Source organism: Aplidium turbinatum, chromosome 6 (genome assembly GCF_918807975.1).
Source record: "Aplidium turbinatum chromosome 6, kaAplTurb1.1, whole genome shotgun sequence".
Taxonomy (NCBI): Eukaryota; Metazoa; Chordata; class Ascidiacea; order Aplousobranchia; family Polyclinidae; genus Aplidium; species Aplidium turbinatum.
The window spans coordinates 7,103,671-7,122,693 of record NC_137477.1 but is presented as its reverse complement, the minus strand read 5'-3'; the positions used below and the strand labels follow the sequence as shown (position 1 = coordinate 7,122,693).

Below are 19,023 nucleotides of genomic sequence, written 5' to 3'. Positions count from 1 at the left end.
AGCAGTATCAAGCTCAAAAACACGCCTCTTCAATGCAAAGAAGGCAAGAACAGTAGCTACACTGCTACACGTGTGGATGAATCGATTTTATTGGCGTAAAAACTTGATGCAGATACATCGATACACTCAACTTTAGCACGGGATGAGATACCGCAACGCAATTCAATACCGATATCAGTCTAGAAGCAACTAGAGGTTTGAAACATCTCGTACTTTATTCCTCGCAGCTGACGACCACTCAGACGTGAAATAAATAATTTCGATTTTTCAATCAAACTCAATAACAATGTGTTTTGCTATCCACGTTTTTCCGTTCCGCCATCAAACCCTGTACGTTTCCGTGGTAGAAGTGCAAAGATAACGTTCTTAGCCTTCGCTCTAACAGTAAACCAACTTGTAGGTAAAAACGGCATCTATTTTGCTTCTTTCAACAATTTTTTTGCTAATTTTTTCTTTGCTTCCATTAATTTTTCTTCTTTCTCCCTAAAATATTCAGCGTCCATTTCTTCACGGTCTGTTAAAAATTTGTCATACTCATCCGCATCGAGATCGCGGACAACCTTAACACCGAGAGTTTCGCATTGTTCCGCCACCATTTGGCACGCTTCTTGCATAGTTGTGCTGCGAATTTTCACGCTTTCTTGTTGCATTTTAACTTTGGCAATTTCATAAACATGCTTGTACGTTATCATACCAGCATCCATGGTATCCGTTGGCCTCTTTCCTTTTTTGATTCCAGCAGCTTGTCGGATTAAATAGGACGTAGCTGGCTCCATGAGCTGGATGGAAAACTTTTTTCCTTCAATATAAACTTTGGTCGGAATCGGAATTCCTGGGATGTAGTCTTTCGTGAGTTCATTAAACTCTGAAACAAATTTAGCAATGGGAAGTCCCCTTTTTCCCAATTCGGGCCCAAGAGGAGGACCGGTGGTAGCCCCACCCGCCCGTATAATGGTGTTAATAATGTTTGGATGGATAACCTTTTTAATATCTTTCGCAGCCCTCGACAATTTTGACATTATGGTCAATTGCAATCAATCTCATTCAAAGCATAAGTCGATCAAATACTTTATACCTTTTAAAAAGTAAAAAAAAACTTGTGAGCTTTCGAAAACACTTTCAACAATACATCAGTATCTCAGTGTAAATTGGGGTTTGCACTGCACCAGATAAATACTCTGCCTAAAATACTGACAATTTTAAGAGGAAAAAATGTAAGGTTCAAAATTACTTTGTCACAGCAGGCTTCAAATCAGAAGCATGGCCAGCATTAACACGCTACAACTAATCTAACTAATGTGGTGGCGTTCTCAAACTTTCTCAAAAGTTGAGTGAATCGCGTATGTCAAAGCATCATGGCTTTGGAAGTACACACAAATAGACCAAGGCAATGCCCGTAGCAACATTGGTCAGGCAATCGCCAATGAAAGCAGGAAGATGGCATCGAGACCAACCATACTGGTGGAAAAGGACGCAATGCACCCAACTATACGGAAACCTTTGCGTAAGCCACGGGTGTCCAAACGTTTCCACAGGCGGGCCAAATTTAATAATGCCGAAGTGCCCGCGGGCCAACAATGTCTAATAATCTTGTTTTGCTCGAATAATATTGAGCTAGTTAATATCATTTTCATATAAAAAAGCAATATACAGGGTACGGTAAGTATTATGTTACAGCCTTACAGGTAATAGGTTGCATATCACGGGGTGTGATAAGTTTGGCTGTAAGTTATCAGTCTTTCTATTATGAATTGAAACATCCAGAAATTTTACATAATAGGCTACAGCTGTGTTGATGTGAAGAATGAAAGTGGCGTCTTGATATAAATACCGAGGTCAAATTTGGTTCGATGTTAGTGATAAACATCACGTATACGACAGTCGCTCGGTTTAGATTTCAAGCGGTTCTTGTTAAGTTCTTAACCGTGAACGTGTGCTCCCACAAATATGTTGAGCCGAACAAGCTCAACGTTTTTTTTACAAAACGTTTGCATTTGTGGAATTTTTTTATCCAGCTGCTGGTAAATTAGTACAACGGAAAGATGTTGCTGTCGATTTTCGCACTCGGCGTCGCAGTGAATCTCAATTAGCAGCAAATAAGTCGGAGCGTCTCCTGGTTTCACGCAGAAAGTGAACAGGAATAAGTCCGGCAAAATCTCGAAAGCGGTCGTTGAAATCGCTTGCAAAAAATTGAAATGATATACTCTTCAGGACAACAGTTGATTTCGTAATTATGACGCAATAATGATTCTAACTTTTCTTGCTAGCTTTTCTCTTGTCTGTGAGAAAATACTGTTTTAATTTTGTTTAAATCGAATTGGTATGATTTCTGTGTGACTGCCAGCCAAAATTAACACACATAGCGAGACATGGGTATTGAGAGAGAGTGAACTGGCAATCCTGAGAAGAACGGAAAGGTCAATGGTGAGAGCAATGTGTGGGGTGAAAAGGAGAAGGGAAAAAAGGACTGAAGAATTGTTGGATATGCTAGAGATGAGAGAGACCATAGACCAACTGGCAAGGGCAAATGGAGTAAGATGGTATGGACATGTGATAAGGAGGGAGGAAGGAAGTTTTCTTAGAAAGGCACTAGATCTAAAGGTGGATGGGAAGAGGAAATGCGGTCGTCCAAGAAGAACGTGGAAACAACAAGTGAAGGATGAGTTTAAAAAAGTCGGACTGAAGGAGGAAGATGCAAGGGACAGGGTGAAATGGAGAAAAGGGATTAAGACAATTGCTGCGCGGAAACAATCGGCCACCCCCACTAGTGGGGAACAAACCGACGATGGATTATGATGATGATGATGTAAAACAACAGGCGAGGGGCCGCGGGCCATACAAAAATGTATCGCGAGCCAGATTTAGCCTGCGGGCCGAACTTTGAACACCCCTAGCCTAAGCAGAAAAAGTGCTTAAATATGAAAAAGGTGGTATCAAACAACTGGAATAATACTATCCCTGAGGATTAAGATATTAAACTATCAGTAGTTGAGTAAAACTGTAATTTGCTAATACACTACGAAAAATGTTGATCAAGCTGCCCTGATAGATCAGTTGGATGAGCCGTGCGTACTGCGTGATCTATTTAGTAGTACTGGTACCTAGTGGGTGGAATAATTTACACAAGCAACCGATTTCATTTATTTTAACAATCGGAAACTTAACTCGGTCAATCTCAATGACCGTGCCTGATCAGTGGTTCAAAGCCTCTGCAAGTATACAAAACTGCCTGGATTAGGCTTACAAAGAGGTTTTCTTAGTTAGAGACTAAAGATTCCCTCAAAATACTATCACAAACTGAGCGTAATATGAATAGAGGATATGGCGGACATCTTTCATACTTAATCATGTAGAGCTTGTCCATTTAATGCTGAATGAAACATGTGGACACTGCACTTCTTCTTAAGCAGCGAGTTTTGGCTTCAATGATGCAATCAGCGCAGTAGGCTAGTACCTATTTTGTCAAAAGTATCCCTGAAACACACAAATACATTTTTTACAATGCAGTAGTAGCGTTTTAGATTCAAACTTTACATGCAGGTTTTTGTAAAACGTCAGTTGTTTAAATTTGCCTTTAAAGTAGCTTTTGCAATAATAAAGACATATCTACTGGGTGTTCTAAATGGTACCTGAAATTTGGTCAATGCTCAATAACCATGGTAGCCTACACAATTTTCAGAAATTATCTAAAACTAAACAAGCAGCAAAGAGCTCAGCTAATGCACAACAACAAAAATTCAGACTTAAATGTGAGTAGAAGTCTGTCTATACCGCAAGAGTGTATGCGGCTACCCAGATAGCAAAATCGGTCCTATTAACATCTGAAGACAATGGATTTACCTAACTCTGTACATTTCACTAAGAAAACTAAGTTTAAATGTGACAAAACATAAAAGCAATTTTTCTTCCATATTTTCACTACACAAAACCAACATAATGAACAAAAGACAACAAAGCATGTAAAAACAATGAATCAATTACAACTACCTTTGTCTAACGGATAAAGTTAAACTTTTGCATTGATAACAAATTGTTATCTTTTAAGAAGTTGTAATAAAGGCAATGTGACATTACTTCCAGAAAATGTGTGTTGCAACATTCAATACAATTGTAGTGCCCATCAAGACGATGGCATGACCACATCCAGACATGGACCAAACTCAATTTGGCAACACTGGGCCAGCTAGTTAAATACTGTGACTCATGGAAACAGATAACCCACGATGATGCGCAATCTGCTTCAAGCGGAGATGGCGAATAATGTGCCCACGAAAATAAAAGATGCAACTGTAAACGATTGAGTGTTAATGATCACATAAAATACTTTCAATGATGTCCAAAAAAACAAGGTTGTTGAAACGTTATACTCAAACATATAACCTAGTTTGCCTAAAACTCTGTGAATAATTGTGGCCCCCAATATCTGGCACTGGAAAGATGTAAGACAATTTCCATGGCCATTCTGATAAATGTGTAATGCTTTACACCAAGACCTTTTTATAAAGTTTTTCTTTCTGTTAGTGTTGAAAACACATTAAACAATTTGAACTAATGGTATTATATCATATATTGCAGTAAATGTTTACTGAATAGACATAGTGACATGGCATATGTAAAGCATCCAAGGAAACATTTTGAAGCTACTTAATTAGTGGAGAAAAAAATCCGTTGCAATGGTCCAGGCATGAGGCTGCCTGGCAGTGAAACATATGTGGCTTCAAATTAACCCAATCAGCAAAATTGCCGTGATAACCGTGAATGTTAAAAAACTTTCATTCATGAACAATTGTCTGTGACAATTTTGAGCTTTTGATTTATTTCCACAGTTTCTTGATTGACATATTTCTCTCTGTATCTTTTTGCATTATTTTGGCAACAGCCATTTCAAAATCTTCTTGTGTGACATGTACACGTCGTTCACGTAAAGCATACATGCCCGCTTCAGTGCACACTCCTTTGACTTCAGCTCCCGAAGCTCCTGGCATCTGCTCAGCAATTTTACGTAAATTAATTCCTCTAGTTAGATTCATTTTTCTTGAATGAATTTTTAAGATATCCAATCGAGCCTCTTCATTTGGTGGAGGAAATTCTATCTTCCTATCTATTCGCCCTGGTCTAAGCAACGCTGAATCAAGAATGTCAATTCGATTGGTGGCCATTACTACCTTAATATTTTGGTGAGCTTCAAACCCGTCCAACTGATTTAGAAGCTCGAGCATTGTACGCTGAACTTCTGAATCACCACCACTATTTCCTCCTTCAAGTCTTGATGAACCGATAGAATCAATCTCATCCATGAAAATAATAGAAGGAGCATGTTCTCTTGCCATCACAAACAACTCCCTTACCATTCTAGAGCCTTCGCCAATAAACTTTTGAACCAATTCTGAACCAGAAACTCGGATGAAAGTGCAATCGGTGTGATGAGCAACTGCTCTTGCCAAAAGTGTCTTTCCAGTTCCTGGAGGCCCGTACAGAAGAACACCTTTTGGTTGTGCAATTCCCAATGCTTCAAACAATTCTGGATGCTTTACAGGCAACTCAATCACTTCCTTGATTTCTTTGATTTGTTTATCCAAACCACCAACCATTTCATATGTTGAATCTGGAACCTTTTCGACCATCATAAGAGAAACAAGCGGATCTACTTTACTTGGTAATATTTTGTGTAAAACATAACTATCACTTCTTAGTGCTACACGAGAATTTGCAGTTACATCTTCAATTTTTATTGCTTTATCAATATCGACCACAAATTTTCCTTCAGGGTGAACTTTCACAAGAACTTTTTTCTTATCAATAGGTTTAATGACTTCACCAACATAAGAACCTTGCTCTTGAAGCAACTGCAATTCTTCTCGAAGCATACGGACCTTACCATTTAACTCATTTCTTTGAGCTTGAAGTCGTCTGACATTCTGAGCTTTGGTATTAACAACAACCTGTAAGTCTTGAATTTTTATTTGGTAATACTGCTCAATACCAGCCTCCATTGGAGGAGAATCAATTTCCATGTTGGACACATAAGTTGCTAACTTATGGACAACTTTTGCTTCAGTTTTTAGAATTTCATTCTTTGGTCTTTTTCGAAGTTGAGGAGACTCCATACCGCTGCTCCTTGTTGATGGTTTAGTACGCAGTTTTTGATCTGGAAATGGTTCAGCAACTGTGTCGCGTTTTACCCGTTTGGTTGGTGTAGGGTTTCCCGATCCCACAGATTTGGTGGGGCTGCTATGCTTTTTATTCAGAGAAGATTTTTTTTCAGTTTCTTCGTTACTGGTTGATTTGCGTGTTCGTTTGCGAGATGTAGTTTTCTTCTTTCCCCTACCAGCCATAAGCTAAAGAAAGGGCAGAAATGATATATTTATGCTATCAGGAATAAGCCATCGATAAACCGTCTATTGAGATACAATGTAAAACAAATCACTATCTAAACAAAAATATTAATAATTACAATAAAGTACTTCATTTCGAGTAAAACATAATGCAGCATATTGATATTGTACATTTACTAAGTCATTGAGATTGACAAAGTGAAGTTACTGCTTGTTGTCAATAAATTATTTCATCCACCAGATGGAAAGATAGCCTATCTTTGAAAAGCATTGCTCAAAAGCACACACTAACAGTTGAACTACCGTAGTATAGCTTGATCTTGCAGAATTGCTTTATGTATAAAGTTGATTTCTTAACCAACTGAGTTATTAAGGTGGACTGTTATATGTTAGAGACACATTTAAACAAAAAGTCTGGCAAGCAATCTTACTGAAAAAACAACAAAACAACCATTGCTGGTTCACCTCTCTTGGGGTATACATTTGAGCAACATACCGGTATATCAAGGACTGCTCTTTGTTCAATGGCACCAAGTGGATGGTTTAATTTATTAACAATGAGATTACAACAAGCAGAAAATTCACTCTGTTAATCTTCATGACCAGATATAAATCAGTGAATCAACGTCTCTACGAGTAGGTACCGTGTGTGAGGAGGCCAAGATTTTGTTTTTTGTATGACAATAAAAATTCCCACAATCAATCAAATCCATCCTTTCTATGACATTGCTGAGTACTTTCACTGCTATACTAATTAACATTTCAATTCTAGGTTTTTATAACTGCTATCCTTAATAATTGGCAACTGCTTTTGGCATAAGATTTACACACTATTTAATGCCAGACATGAAACAATCTTACATTAACTTGCATGGAATGAAACAGTACACCCAACATAAAAGGGAGCTGGTGTACATGTACAAGTCTCCGCATTGGTCATAAATGCTAATATGCTATGGTAAACATATACGTCAAAAATTGGAATCAACCAAGACATATAGGGTAAAGTGTGTGAACAGCAAAACAAAAATAAAGCAGTTTCATCCTATGTTTTTGGTCGACTTCAATGTCTGGCTTCATAGTATTTGTGACCAGGTCGGAGACTTGTATACCAGCTCCCATAAAAGCTACGGGAAGTCTAAATCTTAAATTGACCTAATAAAATCTGATTTTAGAACTGGAGAAGTGAAGTTTTAGCCTGGGTTGAAGGCTTGAGAGCAAAGCAAAAGAATGACCAATCAAAATTTGATATTTCTATAACCATGTTGCCAGCCCAAAAAAGTATAAGATGACAATAAACAGTGTGACTTTTTCAACCATTGTGGTAGTTTTCATCTGAACTAATGAATGGGAAAAGAAAAAAATTAAAACGTATAAACAGTTTTAATTGCTTTACTTTGCTGCCATGCATCATAAAAATTCTAAGCACAAATAACTGACAAAAAAGAGTTTGATTGATTGAATCTTTATAAAAGGAATACAAAAAACAACTCATTTCAAATTACTAAAGCTGATTTTTGGCATTATTTACATGTGGTAGGCTTATTATATATTTTATGTGTAAGGATAGTTTTATTGAGATCGTAAATGTTAATTGGCTGTCTAATGAAATTCGTTCTGCCTGATGGACATCCTAACTAATTTGACTATCCAACTCCATTAAACTATTTCCACGCAATTGCAACTCGAATTATAATTTTAAGTTATCAGAAAGTGTTTGATTAATACCGTAGGTCTATAATAAAATGAGTTTAAATGTTTCAGAATAACGAAAAAATAAGAGGTTACGAATTATCACATTTTAACAGTCATCCAAATTGTATACGTTCTAACTTTTATTCTCTCTTCTGTCGCTGTTCGTTACTTTTCGTCAAAGACCGAATGTGAACAATTTTTATGTTTTGTTCACTTTTTGCTATTTCAAGCAGCTTAGATGGAAAAATACAAAATCTTAGAAAATGATGTATGGGTTAAAATAACTTAGTTCACTTGTTAGGAAGGAAAACATGTTTGGCATGATATTGGATTGGTACAATAATAGGCTAATATGATGGAGAAAGAAAACCGATAAGAAACCCATCCTCAGGAAAAAGCCAGTTTCGATATGGCCCAGGAGAGCAAGATGTCGAGCTCTTTCTATGGCCAGACTGCACATAACCCAGTAACCTACGACGATTGAGGTTCGAGATCCAGTTTAAGTTATTGTTTCTTGTCCTGGTAGGAGTGGAATGGATGAGCTGGTAGATACTATGACGATGTCCTGAATCCTGATGGTAGGCTACTGATAGCCTATGCTCTCATCAACCTTTGTGATGGTGTCGTGTTGGTTGTGGAGTGTTGCGTTTGCTGTTAATACAGTATCTACATTAATATCTACAAACATAAAAGTACAGCACAAGCAGTCGACATCATTGTTAGGTAGCCTATGCCTAATCTTTTGTAAATCATTTCGGATTTCATCTGAAATCTTCGCAAAAATGCAAAACAGCCTTTCAACGTGGTCTTTCTGTTGCGTATTCTATTGCGCTATTGTTTTCTATTGCTTGTTAAAACAACCAGTCAAAATCAAATAAATAAACCAAAGTTAAAGCAACCAAACAAAGTGCATATAAGCAGTAAAATTTCAAAAAAAAAAAAAAAATTGTCTAGCCTAGGCCTACCTCTCCTGTAATCTGGAAAAACCTAGTAGCCTAAGCAGAGGTGGGCACCCTCGCTACTTTTAAAGTAGCGCGCTACCCGCTACCGCTACTTGGGCCAAAGTAGCGCGCGTTACCGATACCCGCTACCAATTTACAAAAGTAGCGCGCTACCCGCTACCGCTACTCGGGCCAAAGTAGCGCGCGCTATCGCTACTTTTGTCTAAAATGACACTAGGAAACACTCAAGTCCCTAGTGACGCAAAAATGACCTTGAAAACGAATGTTATCATTCGTTTACGCAGTCATTTTAACGTCATCATAGATAACACATTCTAAGGGAAATTTATTGTTACACATCTTTAAAAAACACGAGCATTTCAAAATGAGGGTCACTAAGTTCTGCCCGCTTTCGCTTAAGCACATCTTTTCCAACAGAGAAAAGTCTCTACACCGCAGCACTGGAAGGAATGGGGGTGTTGTATTTAATGAACAGGTATGTTTTAACTCGGTATTCGAAAAGCTCAAGGTTTTGCTCTTGTCCGAAAAAAATGCGTCCAAAATTGCTGCTTCCTTCTGCACCGACGTTTCACGGGATGGCGCAAACACTCCAAAAAATACATCCTCGGAGTCATGACTGGTGTTGGTGTCACTCTTCTCGGTATCAACCTGGCTGAATGTCTCCCGCAACAGTCGAATTACATCTGTCTTGACTTTTCCTCGCAGTGCGTCAGCATCATCCGTGGAAACGTAGTGCAAAAATTGTTGTTCCCGACAATTATTCACTAAATCAAACGTCATATAAAACCATTATGGTCTACTTAACCTAGCTGGCATCTTACGTCATGGAAATTGCTAGAAAATGTCCAAATATTGCACCATCGGTCGTAAGACCTGATGAAATATTGCATTAGCCGCTTGAACACCTGTTTGAATGACTTCATAATTGTCTTTCATTATTGCGTCACAGTTACTGTCTACGTGCATTTGAGATATCGCAAATTATTTTAGTCATTTGTAAATTGTTTGTTGGAAGTCAGTCGCAAATTTAACTGTTTGCTTGGTGCTTGCTAGCTGGACAAATTTTCCGTCTTTTATCTAAGTAATCTGTATTGTAGTGACAGTTTTTAGAGGCGTACGGTGTTGCGTTCCATTTTCGATAGCCGCGGGCTAATTTTACAGGAATACACTTTTGAATAGACGTTTCAAAAGAGTGTTTATTTTTCGGTCATTACATGCAGACGAACGGATCCGGGAACTTTATCTTACAATTTTTCCTCGAAGAGATTATGGTTTACCGCTGTGACCAATTGTAGCCACGACGTCTTGAAGGAGGGATGAAGACATGATGCCATAACGCATTTCATGTTGTTGAAGCACTTGTTGAATCGTTTCTTCACCCCTTCAAGGACTTTCACTTTCAACTCTTCACGGGTCACAAAATCACTGATCTCGGTCAACTTCTCGCAAATTGTGATGGTTGGAAGCAAGACTCCGTAATATGCCTTGGGCTCGCCCTGAAGAATGTCTAAAGCCTGGCAGATAGGCTTCATCACACGGAGATATTCGCCGAAGAAGTTGACGTCAGCTAGAAAAGACCGAAACTTTGCAACCAAGCCGATTATATAGCTGCTTGACCACGCCAGAACTGCAAAAAAAACAAGCATTTTTTTCGATTTAATTTAAAAAGTAGCGGGTAGCGGGAGTGTGCAGGGGTTCTCGGTTTTATTGTTGATTTAAATGTTTATTCCCCTGATGACAGCAGAACCGCTGGCGAAATTTTTTTCCCCACAAGATTTCTGTCTCATTGATTCTAGTCACTCTAAAAGTAAGATTTTCCGAAAGTGTTTTGAGAGATTGGTTGATTCAGATTGCGAAATAACTACTTACCAATGAAATTCTGCAATGATAATAAAATATAAGCTTTCCCTAACTCTACTTTTTTTGAAAAGCTCTTGTGCGTTGCAAAAATTAATTTAAAGAAAAAAAAAGTTTGACTTCGACGGGCGTCGAACCCTCGTTCTCACGATCACTAGGCAGAGGATGATAGGCCTACCACTGAACCAACCGTGCCAACGAGAAAATGTTGCATTCACACGGTTTTAATACAAACTTTTACCAAAATATGTAGGCTAAATGAGACAGAAATCTCGTGGGAAAAAAAATTCGCGAACCGCTGCTGGCGTAACAAAGCTTCGATGGAACAAAGGTAACACAATGAGTCTCAAGTTCTTTTATTCGTGAGTTCGAATTGAATTTAGATTTTTGAATTTGAAAAGTTATCTTATGAGTCTGAGTTAATTTTTCAGTAATATTATGAGTCTCTGTTAAAATTGTTTTGTGCAGAGGTATATAAACCACTTTCAGAAAAAGGAAAAAGCAAACAGTTACGTAATTTAAAATTGGCAAATTTCAACAATGTTTACGAACTAGGGTGAACTCCTACTAGTGAGATTCCATTACAGAGGTGAACTGCGGGTATACTGAAAAAGATTGAAAGCAATAAATGGCCATTTTAACAACCTCACTTGGGAAAGCTGCGGTGGTAGGTTATTTGAGTAAAAAATGATCCATCAAAATTATCCCGGTGCACAACAAGTGAGTTTTCTTAAGAAACGCAACTATTTATTCTCACTGTTGGGTTCCTGGGTAGAAAACTATTTATCAAACTATATTTGTGCACAACAAGTGAGTTTTTAAGAAACGTAAATGTTATGTGAGAATTACATTTTGCACAAGGTTGAAAGCAGTAGATGTTCATCATGGGTCCCTACAAGTGCAACTGAAAAAAAGTAGTGCCTCTCCCGCTACCGCTACTTTGGAAAAAAATAGCGCCGCTACTGCAGCCGCTACTCCAGCTAAAAAGTAGCGCCGCTAAGGCTACTTTTACCAAAAAAGTAGTGCCGCTACAAAAGTAGCGCGCTACTGCCCACCTCTGAGCCAAAGTCTGTTGAACACAAATTTGAGACATCAAAGGTTTTTCTAGAACATTGTACATCACTCACATGACTTGCTAGGTTCTTCCAATTGAAAATCTGCCAACAGAGAAGCGTTTCTTACATTTTAACTGGTTCAATAGATGGGGAAGACCTAGCAAATCCAAATAAGGGCCTAACTGAATTTTTTCAAAAATTTGACTTACTAGGTTTTTTTCAGGCAATATTTGCGTGGAATTAAATTTTTATTTGGCAACCTTGGTTTCTGCGCTCGGCTCAACTTCATCATTGATGTTTTCCAGAAAATATGAAAGATACGGTAAGAACTGAGTGACTTAACCAAGTTTTGAAAGTAGTCCTCGACGAGCAACAGTGATTCCATAAATAAAAAACGGTTTTGGCATTGTGGTTGTGTAAGTATCCTATGGTCACCAGTCACCACAGATAAGTTGAAATGCAATGCAGCTATGTTCGATAGCCTAATCTTGGTAACTTACCTTTTAAGTTTTATGTGCAGAAGGCCTTTTTATGTAAAATATCACAACTAGGCCTATTAGATCATTAAATATTTTGCAAGATGGCAATTGAAGAATGAAATCTGAAATGTTGTGGTTAGTAAAAGCATTCAACATGTTAGCTTGCATGTGCTATGAACTACGGTACAAGCCTGAACTATGCAATTACACATGTTAGAGGCTGAAAGATTCTGTTGTGCATTTTTGACGTTCACTATCTACCTGGACTTGTTTTTTATTACCGTATATAACTATATATATCATACTTCAAACCAATGTCCATTGGTTTGTTTTTATTTGATATAGTGTTCATGTGCATATTTGCGACCATCGACGTAATTGCGTCTACAAATTTGTAAATATTTTGCAAATATATAACAATAATTTGACATAAAAAAATGAACAATTTATTTATCAATAATATTATCACAACTTGTGTAAGTTTTATCTTCTTACATTAAGTAAGTTGTTTTTGGCATTCAAATAACGTTTTTAGAAGTCAGTGGCTATTTGATCGGCGCCGGTCTTTGAATCTGAAACACTATTTGACCAGTCATGACGTCACTATATAGGCACTTTTTTCTTTTTCTCTTTCAAAGCAAAAGACGAGAAGAGTGCCTATATAAGTTATAAATTCGACAATTATGTTCAACTGATTCGGTGGCGCGTAGGATACGTCTCGGGCTTGTGTTCCAGAGGGAATGAGTTCGAAGCTACGTGGAAGCGATCTTTTTTTTTTAATTTTTAACTAAATTTTGACCCGAATTGACTCAATCGTTAGGCTGCCGCATTTTTGTGGTCAAATTTTAATTTGAGTAGCTTACAGCCCAATTTTTTATGTCTTTTCAACTATGAGTAATAAAGTTAGAGTTTTTAAATTTTCTTGAATTTGAGAATTTCTCTGGGTAATTTTTGGTTTGTCATAAGAGGATGTGACCGTGTTTGCCGAACGACGCATTACATTTTTGCGACTTTGGCATGCATTACATATTTGCGTCGTTCGCCAAACACGATCACATCCTCTTATGACAAACCGAAAATTACCCAGAGAAATTCTCAAATTCAAGAAAATTTAAAAACTCTAACTTTATTACTTGCATTGAAAAGCATTGCCCTACCTGCCAAGCTGATACAATCTGCAAACTTTACTAAGAATAGCACTTAAATGAACAAGCGCCACAGTGTTCCACATCTAAATATGCCGGAATGGCCTGTTTCGGTGAGTCCGATCTCTTAACGGGGGATTTTTTCAATTTTTTTTTTAAATTATTGGGTGCCGTAGCCTAATTATCATTGCCGTTTTAGGGTTAGAGGTTAGGAACTCACCGAATCGGACTCATCGAATAGTAGCAGACCCTAAATATGCAGACGCCACAGTGTGCGCTCCTATTTGACCGGCGCCTAACTGTCTGCGCCTAAAAGACTTGCTCCCTTGGTTATTGCTTCACTGCTTGAGACTGGTGTACCAACAACTAGGGCCATTGAGCTAATAGTTTGTGCTCAGTACAAATGAGAGTTTCAGCCTCCAAATTCAAATGCTTTTAAGAAAAAAGAATGTACCCAACAAATACAAGGTGGACATGGCCCCTGGGATAGTCATTACCCTTAAATTTATCTCTGTACGGTATGGTACCCACAAGTACTTTTTGTACCTCCCTGTCAGTGCTACTGCCAACTACCACATGGTTAATATATTGATTATTTATATGAGGTAGATATGCCAAAATCTTGCATTCATAATACTAACCACACAAGTAGCCAATATTTTAGGGTCACATTAAAGTGAAAGTCACTCCTGTTAAAAGTAAAAGTCCTTTACATAAAATCTGTTTTTAGAAATGTTGTCATTTTATACTCAACAGATTTCACTATATATAAGTATTATGGAGCATTATTGACTAACAATTTTATGAAGCATTTTTGTATATAATTTTCTAGCAAATATTGCTTTGCAGCAATTAGCATTGTCTACAGATGGTTAACGGTTATCTGTCCCTTTTGATTCTTTTTTGTCTAGTGATGTATAGGGTACATACTCATAACAGTGAAGTATTTTTGCATCCTATAACCAGGATTCTGTGACAGGGCAGGGCCCAATTGGCCTCAGTATAAGTCATTGTCGGTACGGATGAAAGTGTTATGGTCTTGTAACATCTACGCTGCCTTTCTTTGGAAAGTGCAATGTACAGTATATGGAAAGTCTTTGTATAAGGTCATTCCATGCCAAGTGTCCTAGACCTATCAGTTATCAGTCAGTTTTGTGAATCATTTTTACAAAAATAAAGTTTATATAACCTTCGGAGCAAATAATATGGTTAATTGAAAATGGTCCAAAAAACCGAATGCGGAAAAGTTTAGGGGTCTACGCCTTTTAGGCGCAGACAGTTAGGCGCCGGTCTAATAGGCGCACACACTGTGGCGTCTGGATATTTAGGTGCGGAGCACTGTGGCACCCGTTCATTTAGGTGCCATTCCTAGTAAAGTCTGCAGATTGTATCAGCTTGGCATGTAGGGCAATGCTTTTCACACGAAATGTTATATTGAACAGAAATATGTTGTTGTGTTAATGCGCGTGTTGAGATGAGGTGCGAGACAACGCTCTACTACTCTTGATATTAGCACATCTCCAGTTCTCCACAGGACATTTTCTATGCATCCTGACTAAAAGTGAACTCAGTCATGTTCGGAAACTTGAATAATTAATTTATTAATAAAACTTTCGCCGACGCAAACCTCGACTAACAACAAATAAATGCCGAACACGCGCATTAAAACACAATATATTTTTCTGTTCAAAATAACATTTTGTGTGAAAAGCATTGCCTGTTAAAGCAGCTTCACTCACGGAAGCCATAACATATTTTTCTCTGCAATACAACATTTTGTGTGAAAAGCATTGCCCTACATGCCAAGCTGATACGATCTGCAGAATTTACTAGGAATAGTACCTAAATGGCGGGCGCCACAGTGCTCCGCACCTAAATATCCAGACGCCACAGTGTGCGCGCCTATTTGACCGGCGCCTAACTGTCTGCGCCTAAAAGACTTGCTCCCAAGTTTAGGGGGTACCTAAAACTTTAAAGCATCATATTTCCAAAACTACAATAGATATTGAGCTAAAATTTGTAATGTATGGCTAAATCATGCCAAGTAACATTTTGACAAAGTTTGAGCAAAATCGAAGAGGGTCAAACTGGGATCTTTATGATTTTCAGGACGTTTGGCATGGAATGACCCTATAATGTAAAGTGATATTTTCTAATGTTATGATGTAATAAAAAACTTGATTATATGCAAGACCTAGTTATACAATACATACTGTATTAAAAATAAATGAGTGCACTAATTTTTTTAATATGATATCTAAAACTGATACACTGCTCATCCATCCATCATCAAGTTTGCAATGACGGTTACTGGTAGTAGTGGTATAATGCAAAACTTTTACTTTCCTACAGGTAAACAACTCTAAGTATATATACATTGTTGTTTGACATTTTTTTATGTTGGCATGTTGGTTTGATTGTGCTTTTAGCATCTTTTGGACTCATTGTATATTTGGAGCTAGAGAAAGGAATTATTTGGAACTGAAACATGCAAAGCCACAAAGACAACCCATGCAAGAGTTTTGCTCCCAATTTTTTCAATAAAAATAAATGCCAAAACTGTTTTCGACCTCGAGAAACACACTTGCAGTCAGACAAAGATTTGAACAAGGTATGAACATTTTTTTTTGATCTGTGGTTGTTATTTATCATAGGCATTGTCCATAGCTCAATTGGTTTGTATATAAACTTTAAACAAAATATAAGTTTGATTTGAATAGTCTGAAGAAAAAGTTTTGCTCTGTCTATTGTTGAGCAATATGAATATACAGTATGTGCAGACAGTGTTTCATAGTCTCCATATTTTCATATCATTATCAAACTTTGTTTTTAAGCATAAACCTCGAATTGTCGATGTTTGACGAATATTGCGGGCTTGTCCAGAAAACTCTTTAACAATTTTATAATAATTATATGTATATATACATAAGTTTTTAACTGCTTGCAACAAGACATAAAATATGGTACGGTACATACCTAAAAATAAAACTTCATTAGGCTATGTCATTCTTTTTGAAAAAAATGTCTTGTTTTTCAAAGGTGTTTAGGCAGCGCGGAAATGTATTTTCACATTTAAATAATCTCAAAAATATGTGTAGGCAGCCTAAACAAATAATTATCACTGGTAAAAGTAGAACAGAATGACAGAACCTGTCGATGAAAACTTGAAAATGTCTGATTAGTCTGCTGTAGATTACATTATGGTATCAAAATCAAAACTTAATTTTTTTGTTTTGAGCAGATGCAATTTAGCATGGATTAGTTAACCTCAAAAAGTTGTAGAGTAAAAAAAGATGACTCTGGCTTGATACAAAAAGATAAACAAGAGACTTTTGTTTGCAACTGTAATAGGCTAACCATGACCCACTAGAACACGGCCAAATATGTTGCTATTTGAGGAAATTTCTAAGAGTCTGAATTGTTACAATCCTAGCTATGACAAACCTGTCATCTTCCCACTTGCAGAAGTAAGTAAAATAATCAGTATTTGCACCTAGACATATGTTTGGCTTATTTAACTGGAGATTAGGTATGTACGTTGAACAGTTGAGCACACTTTACACAATAAAAATTTAATATGTAAGACTTTTCAACTGCATCTTGGAGGTAGCATCGTTTGGTGCAATTGCATGTTCTATTTAAAATAGCAAGGATTTTTTGGGAATTGTATGTTGTAAGCTGTTCATTTGATGTGCCAATTTAAATTTTAGTTTGTTTTGTTTTTTGCCAAGTTTAATTTTGCAAGTAAAATATGTGTTTTGGCGAAAAATCCTGCAATACAAAAAAACCTAACAACTGTATGATGAGACTACCTCCAGGATGCAGTTGGAAAGTCTTACATATTACATTATTATTGTGTAAACTGTGCTCAACGTACATACCTATTCTCCAGTTAAATAAGCCAAACATATGTCTAGGTGCAAATACTGATTATTTTACTTACTTCTGGAAATGGGAAGATGACAGGTTTGTCATAGCTAGGATTGTAACAATTCAGACTCTTAGAAATTTCCTTAAATAGCAACATATTTGGCCGTGTTCTAGTGGGTCATGGGCTAACTTTGTTTGTAATACTGTAGGCTATATTATCTCTCGTTCTTTCTTCGTACCAGTACTCTAAAACTTAAACAGAAAATATAAGTGTTTTCTCTTATCAGATTTGTCACACAAAATCATCGCTTCAATTTCGATAACTTCTAAAATTTTGCATGTTTCAAAATCCAAATACCAGTATATACACTTTAGCTAGGCTACTTGAAATGAAAGAGTGCACATCACTTTGATCAAATCTAAGTATATATATATACAATATTACATAGGCTACAATAAATAAATTGAAAACAAACTGTTATTCATTCCACCAAATATTTCAAAAGATGAGCAGTGACTTACCCTGGACATTTTCCTCACTTTTATATAAATTAAATTTTAAACTTCTTGAATCTCGAACAAAGATAACTAATTCCTGAAATCATATCTCTTACAATTTTATAATGCTAATCCACAATATTTTCAAATATTAAAAAAATCTGGCAACTTTGGGATCGAAACCGGAGTCGCACGATTTAAAATAGAAGTTAAATTGGAGTCTTATATATTTTTTTTATTTGACAGGCCAAGCCAATATATGGAGGATGGCTGCTGTTGGCTCCTATAGGGACAGATTTCAACAATCCAACACAGAAAAACAGAGTAAGCTTGTTGCTTTTTTGTGCTTGGTATTTCAATTGTAGTTTTTTTCTTGTTGTGGTTGAATTGCTAGACTCATAATTTGAATGGGTACGTTGAAAGTACTTATGTCTATCCAGTATCCACTGTAAATTCTAGTAAAATAGTATTAAGGGATTAAAATTAAATTGCTCTACGAAATGTCATCAATCTGAACAAAATATTGATTGTCTTATATGAATACTTAAAAATTACCAAACCATGTTAATTGTTGTGTTAAAGTTAAAGTGATGAAATCAGCTTTGTATAGGTGACGCTTTTGACGTCACTATTTTTTTGACGAGCTCATTTACGATTTTCAGAAGTGGCAAAGGCGATGGTTTGTGCTGTTCGAACTTGGAGCGTTACGCTATGCATTGGACAACAGCGTAAGTGCAGCTTACATAAGTGCTGGCTTTGCAACCGGTCGTTTTCCACCCTCAACAACACTGTTTTGCCTCACTGTGGCTAATCCAATAAGAAAAGGTTGCAATGAAACCAATTACCACGTATCATGTACAATTTGCTTGCGAAACGTATTTTAGTTCGTTGCAAGCTGAAGCACAGTTGCTTTAGTTGTTTATTGGTAGGTTTACTTTGCAATCCGATTTGACTGTTGTTTTTGGTTTAGGAAACCACAGTCGCCCAAGGCACCATAGACATGAACCGCTGTAGTGACGTCACATACGCCGAGCCGATCACGAATCAGAAGCATTCCATATGCATTTCATTGCCAGGACAGAGCTATTACATCAGGGGAGAATGCAAAGAAGACAGCATGGGGTAAT

At 37.1% G+C, this 19,023-nt stretch overlaps 3 protein-coding genes across 3 annotated transcripts in view; 1 reads left to right on the top strand and 2 right to left on the bottom strand.

The window, feature by feature from the left end:
* Window positions 1–77: 77 nt before the first annotated feature.
* Window positions 78–1,069, bottom strand: LOC145772290 (large ribosomal subunit protein uL11m-like). Its single transcript, XM_082584158.1, has one exon. The coding sequence runs from the start codon at window positions 1,017–1,019 to the stop codon at window positions 414–416; it is 606 nt and encodes a 201-aa protein (XP_082440284.1). The 5' UTR covers window positions 1,020–1,069; the 3' UTR covers window positions 78–413.
* Window positions 1,070–3,474: 2,405 nt separating this feature from the next.
* On the bottom strand, window positions 3,475–6,421 carry LOC145771905 (26S proteasome regulatory subunit 8). The gene has a single exon (XM_082583664.1). It carries the CDS (start codon window positions 6,333–6,335, stop codon window positions 4,815–4,817), a length of 1,521 nt encoding a protein of 506 aa, XP_082439790.1. The 5' UTR covers window positions 6,336–6,421; the 3' UTR covers window positions 3,475–4,814.
* A 9,595-nt stretch (window positions 6,422–16,016) lies between these two features.
* Window positions 16,017–19,023, top strand: part of LOC145772362 (uncharacterized) — a 48,543-nt gene continuing 45,536 nt past the window's right edge. Inside the window, exons 1-4 of the mRNA XM_082584242.1 lie at window positions 16,017–16,139; window positions 18,143–18,220; window positions 18,559–18,624; window positions 18,867–19,018. Of these exons, the coding sequence (XP_082440368.1) occupies window positions 16,017–16,139; window positions 18,143–18,220; window positions 18,559–18,624; window positions 18,867–19,018 (419 nt within the window). The remainder of the gene's footprint in view (window positions 16,140–18,142; window positions 18,221–18,558; window positions 18,625–18,866; window positions 19,019–19,023) is intronic.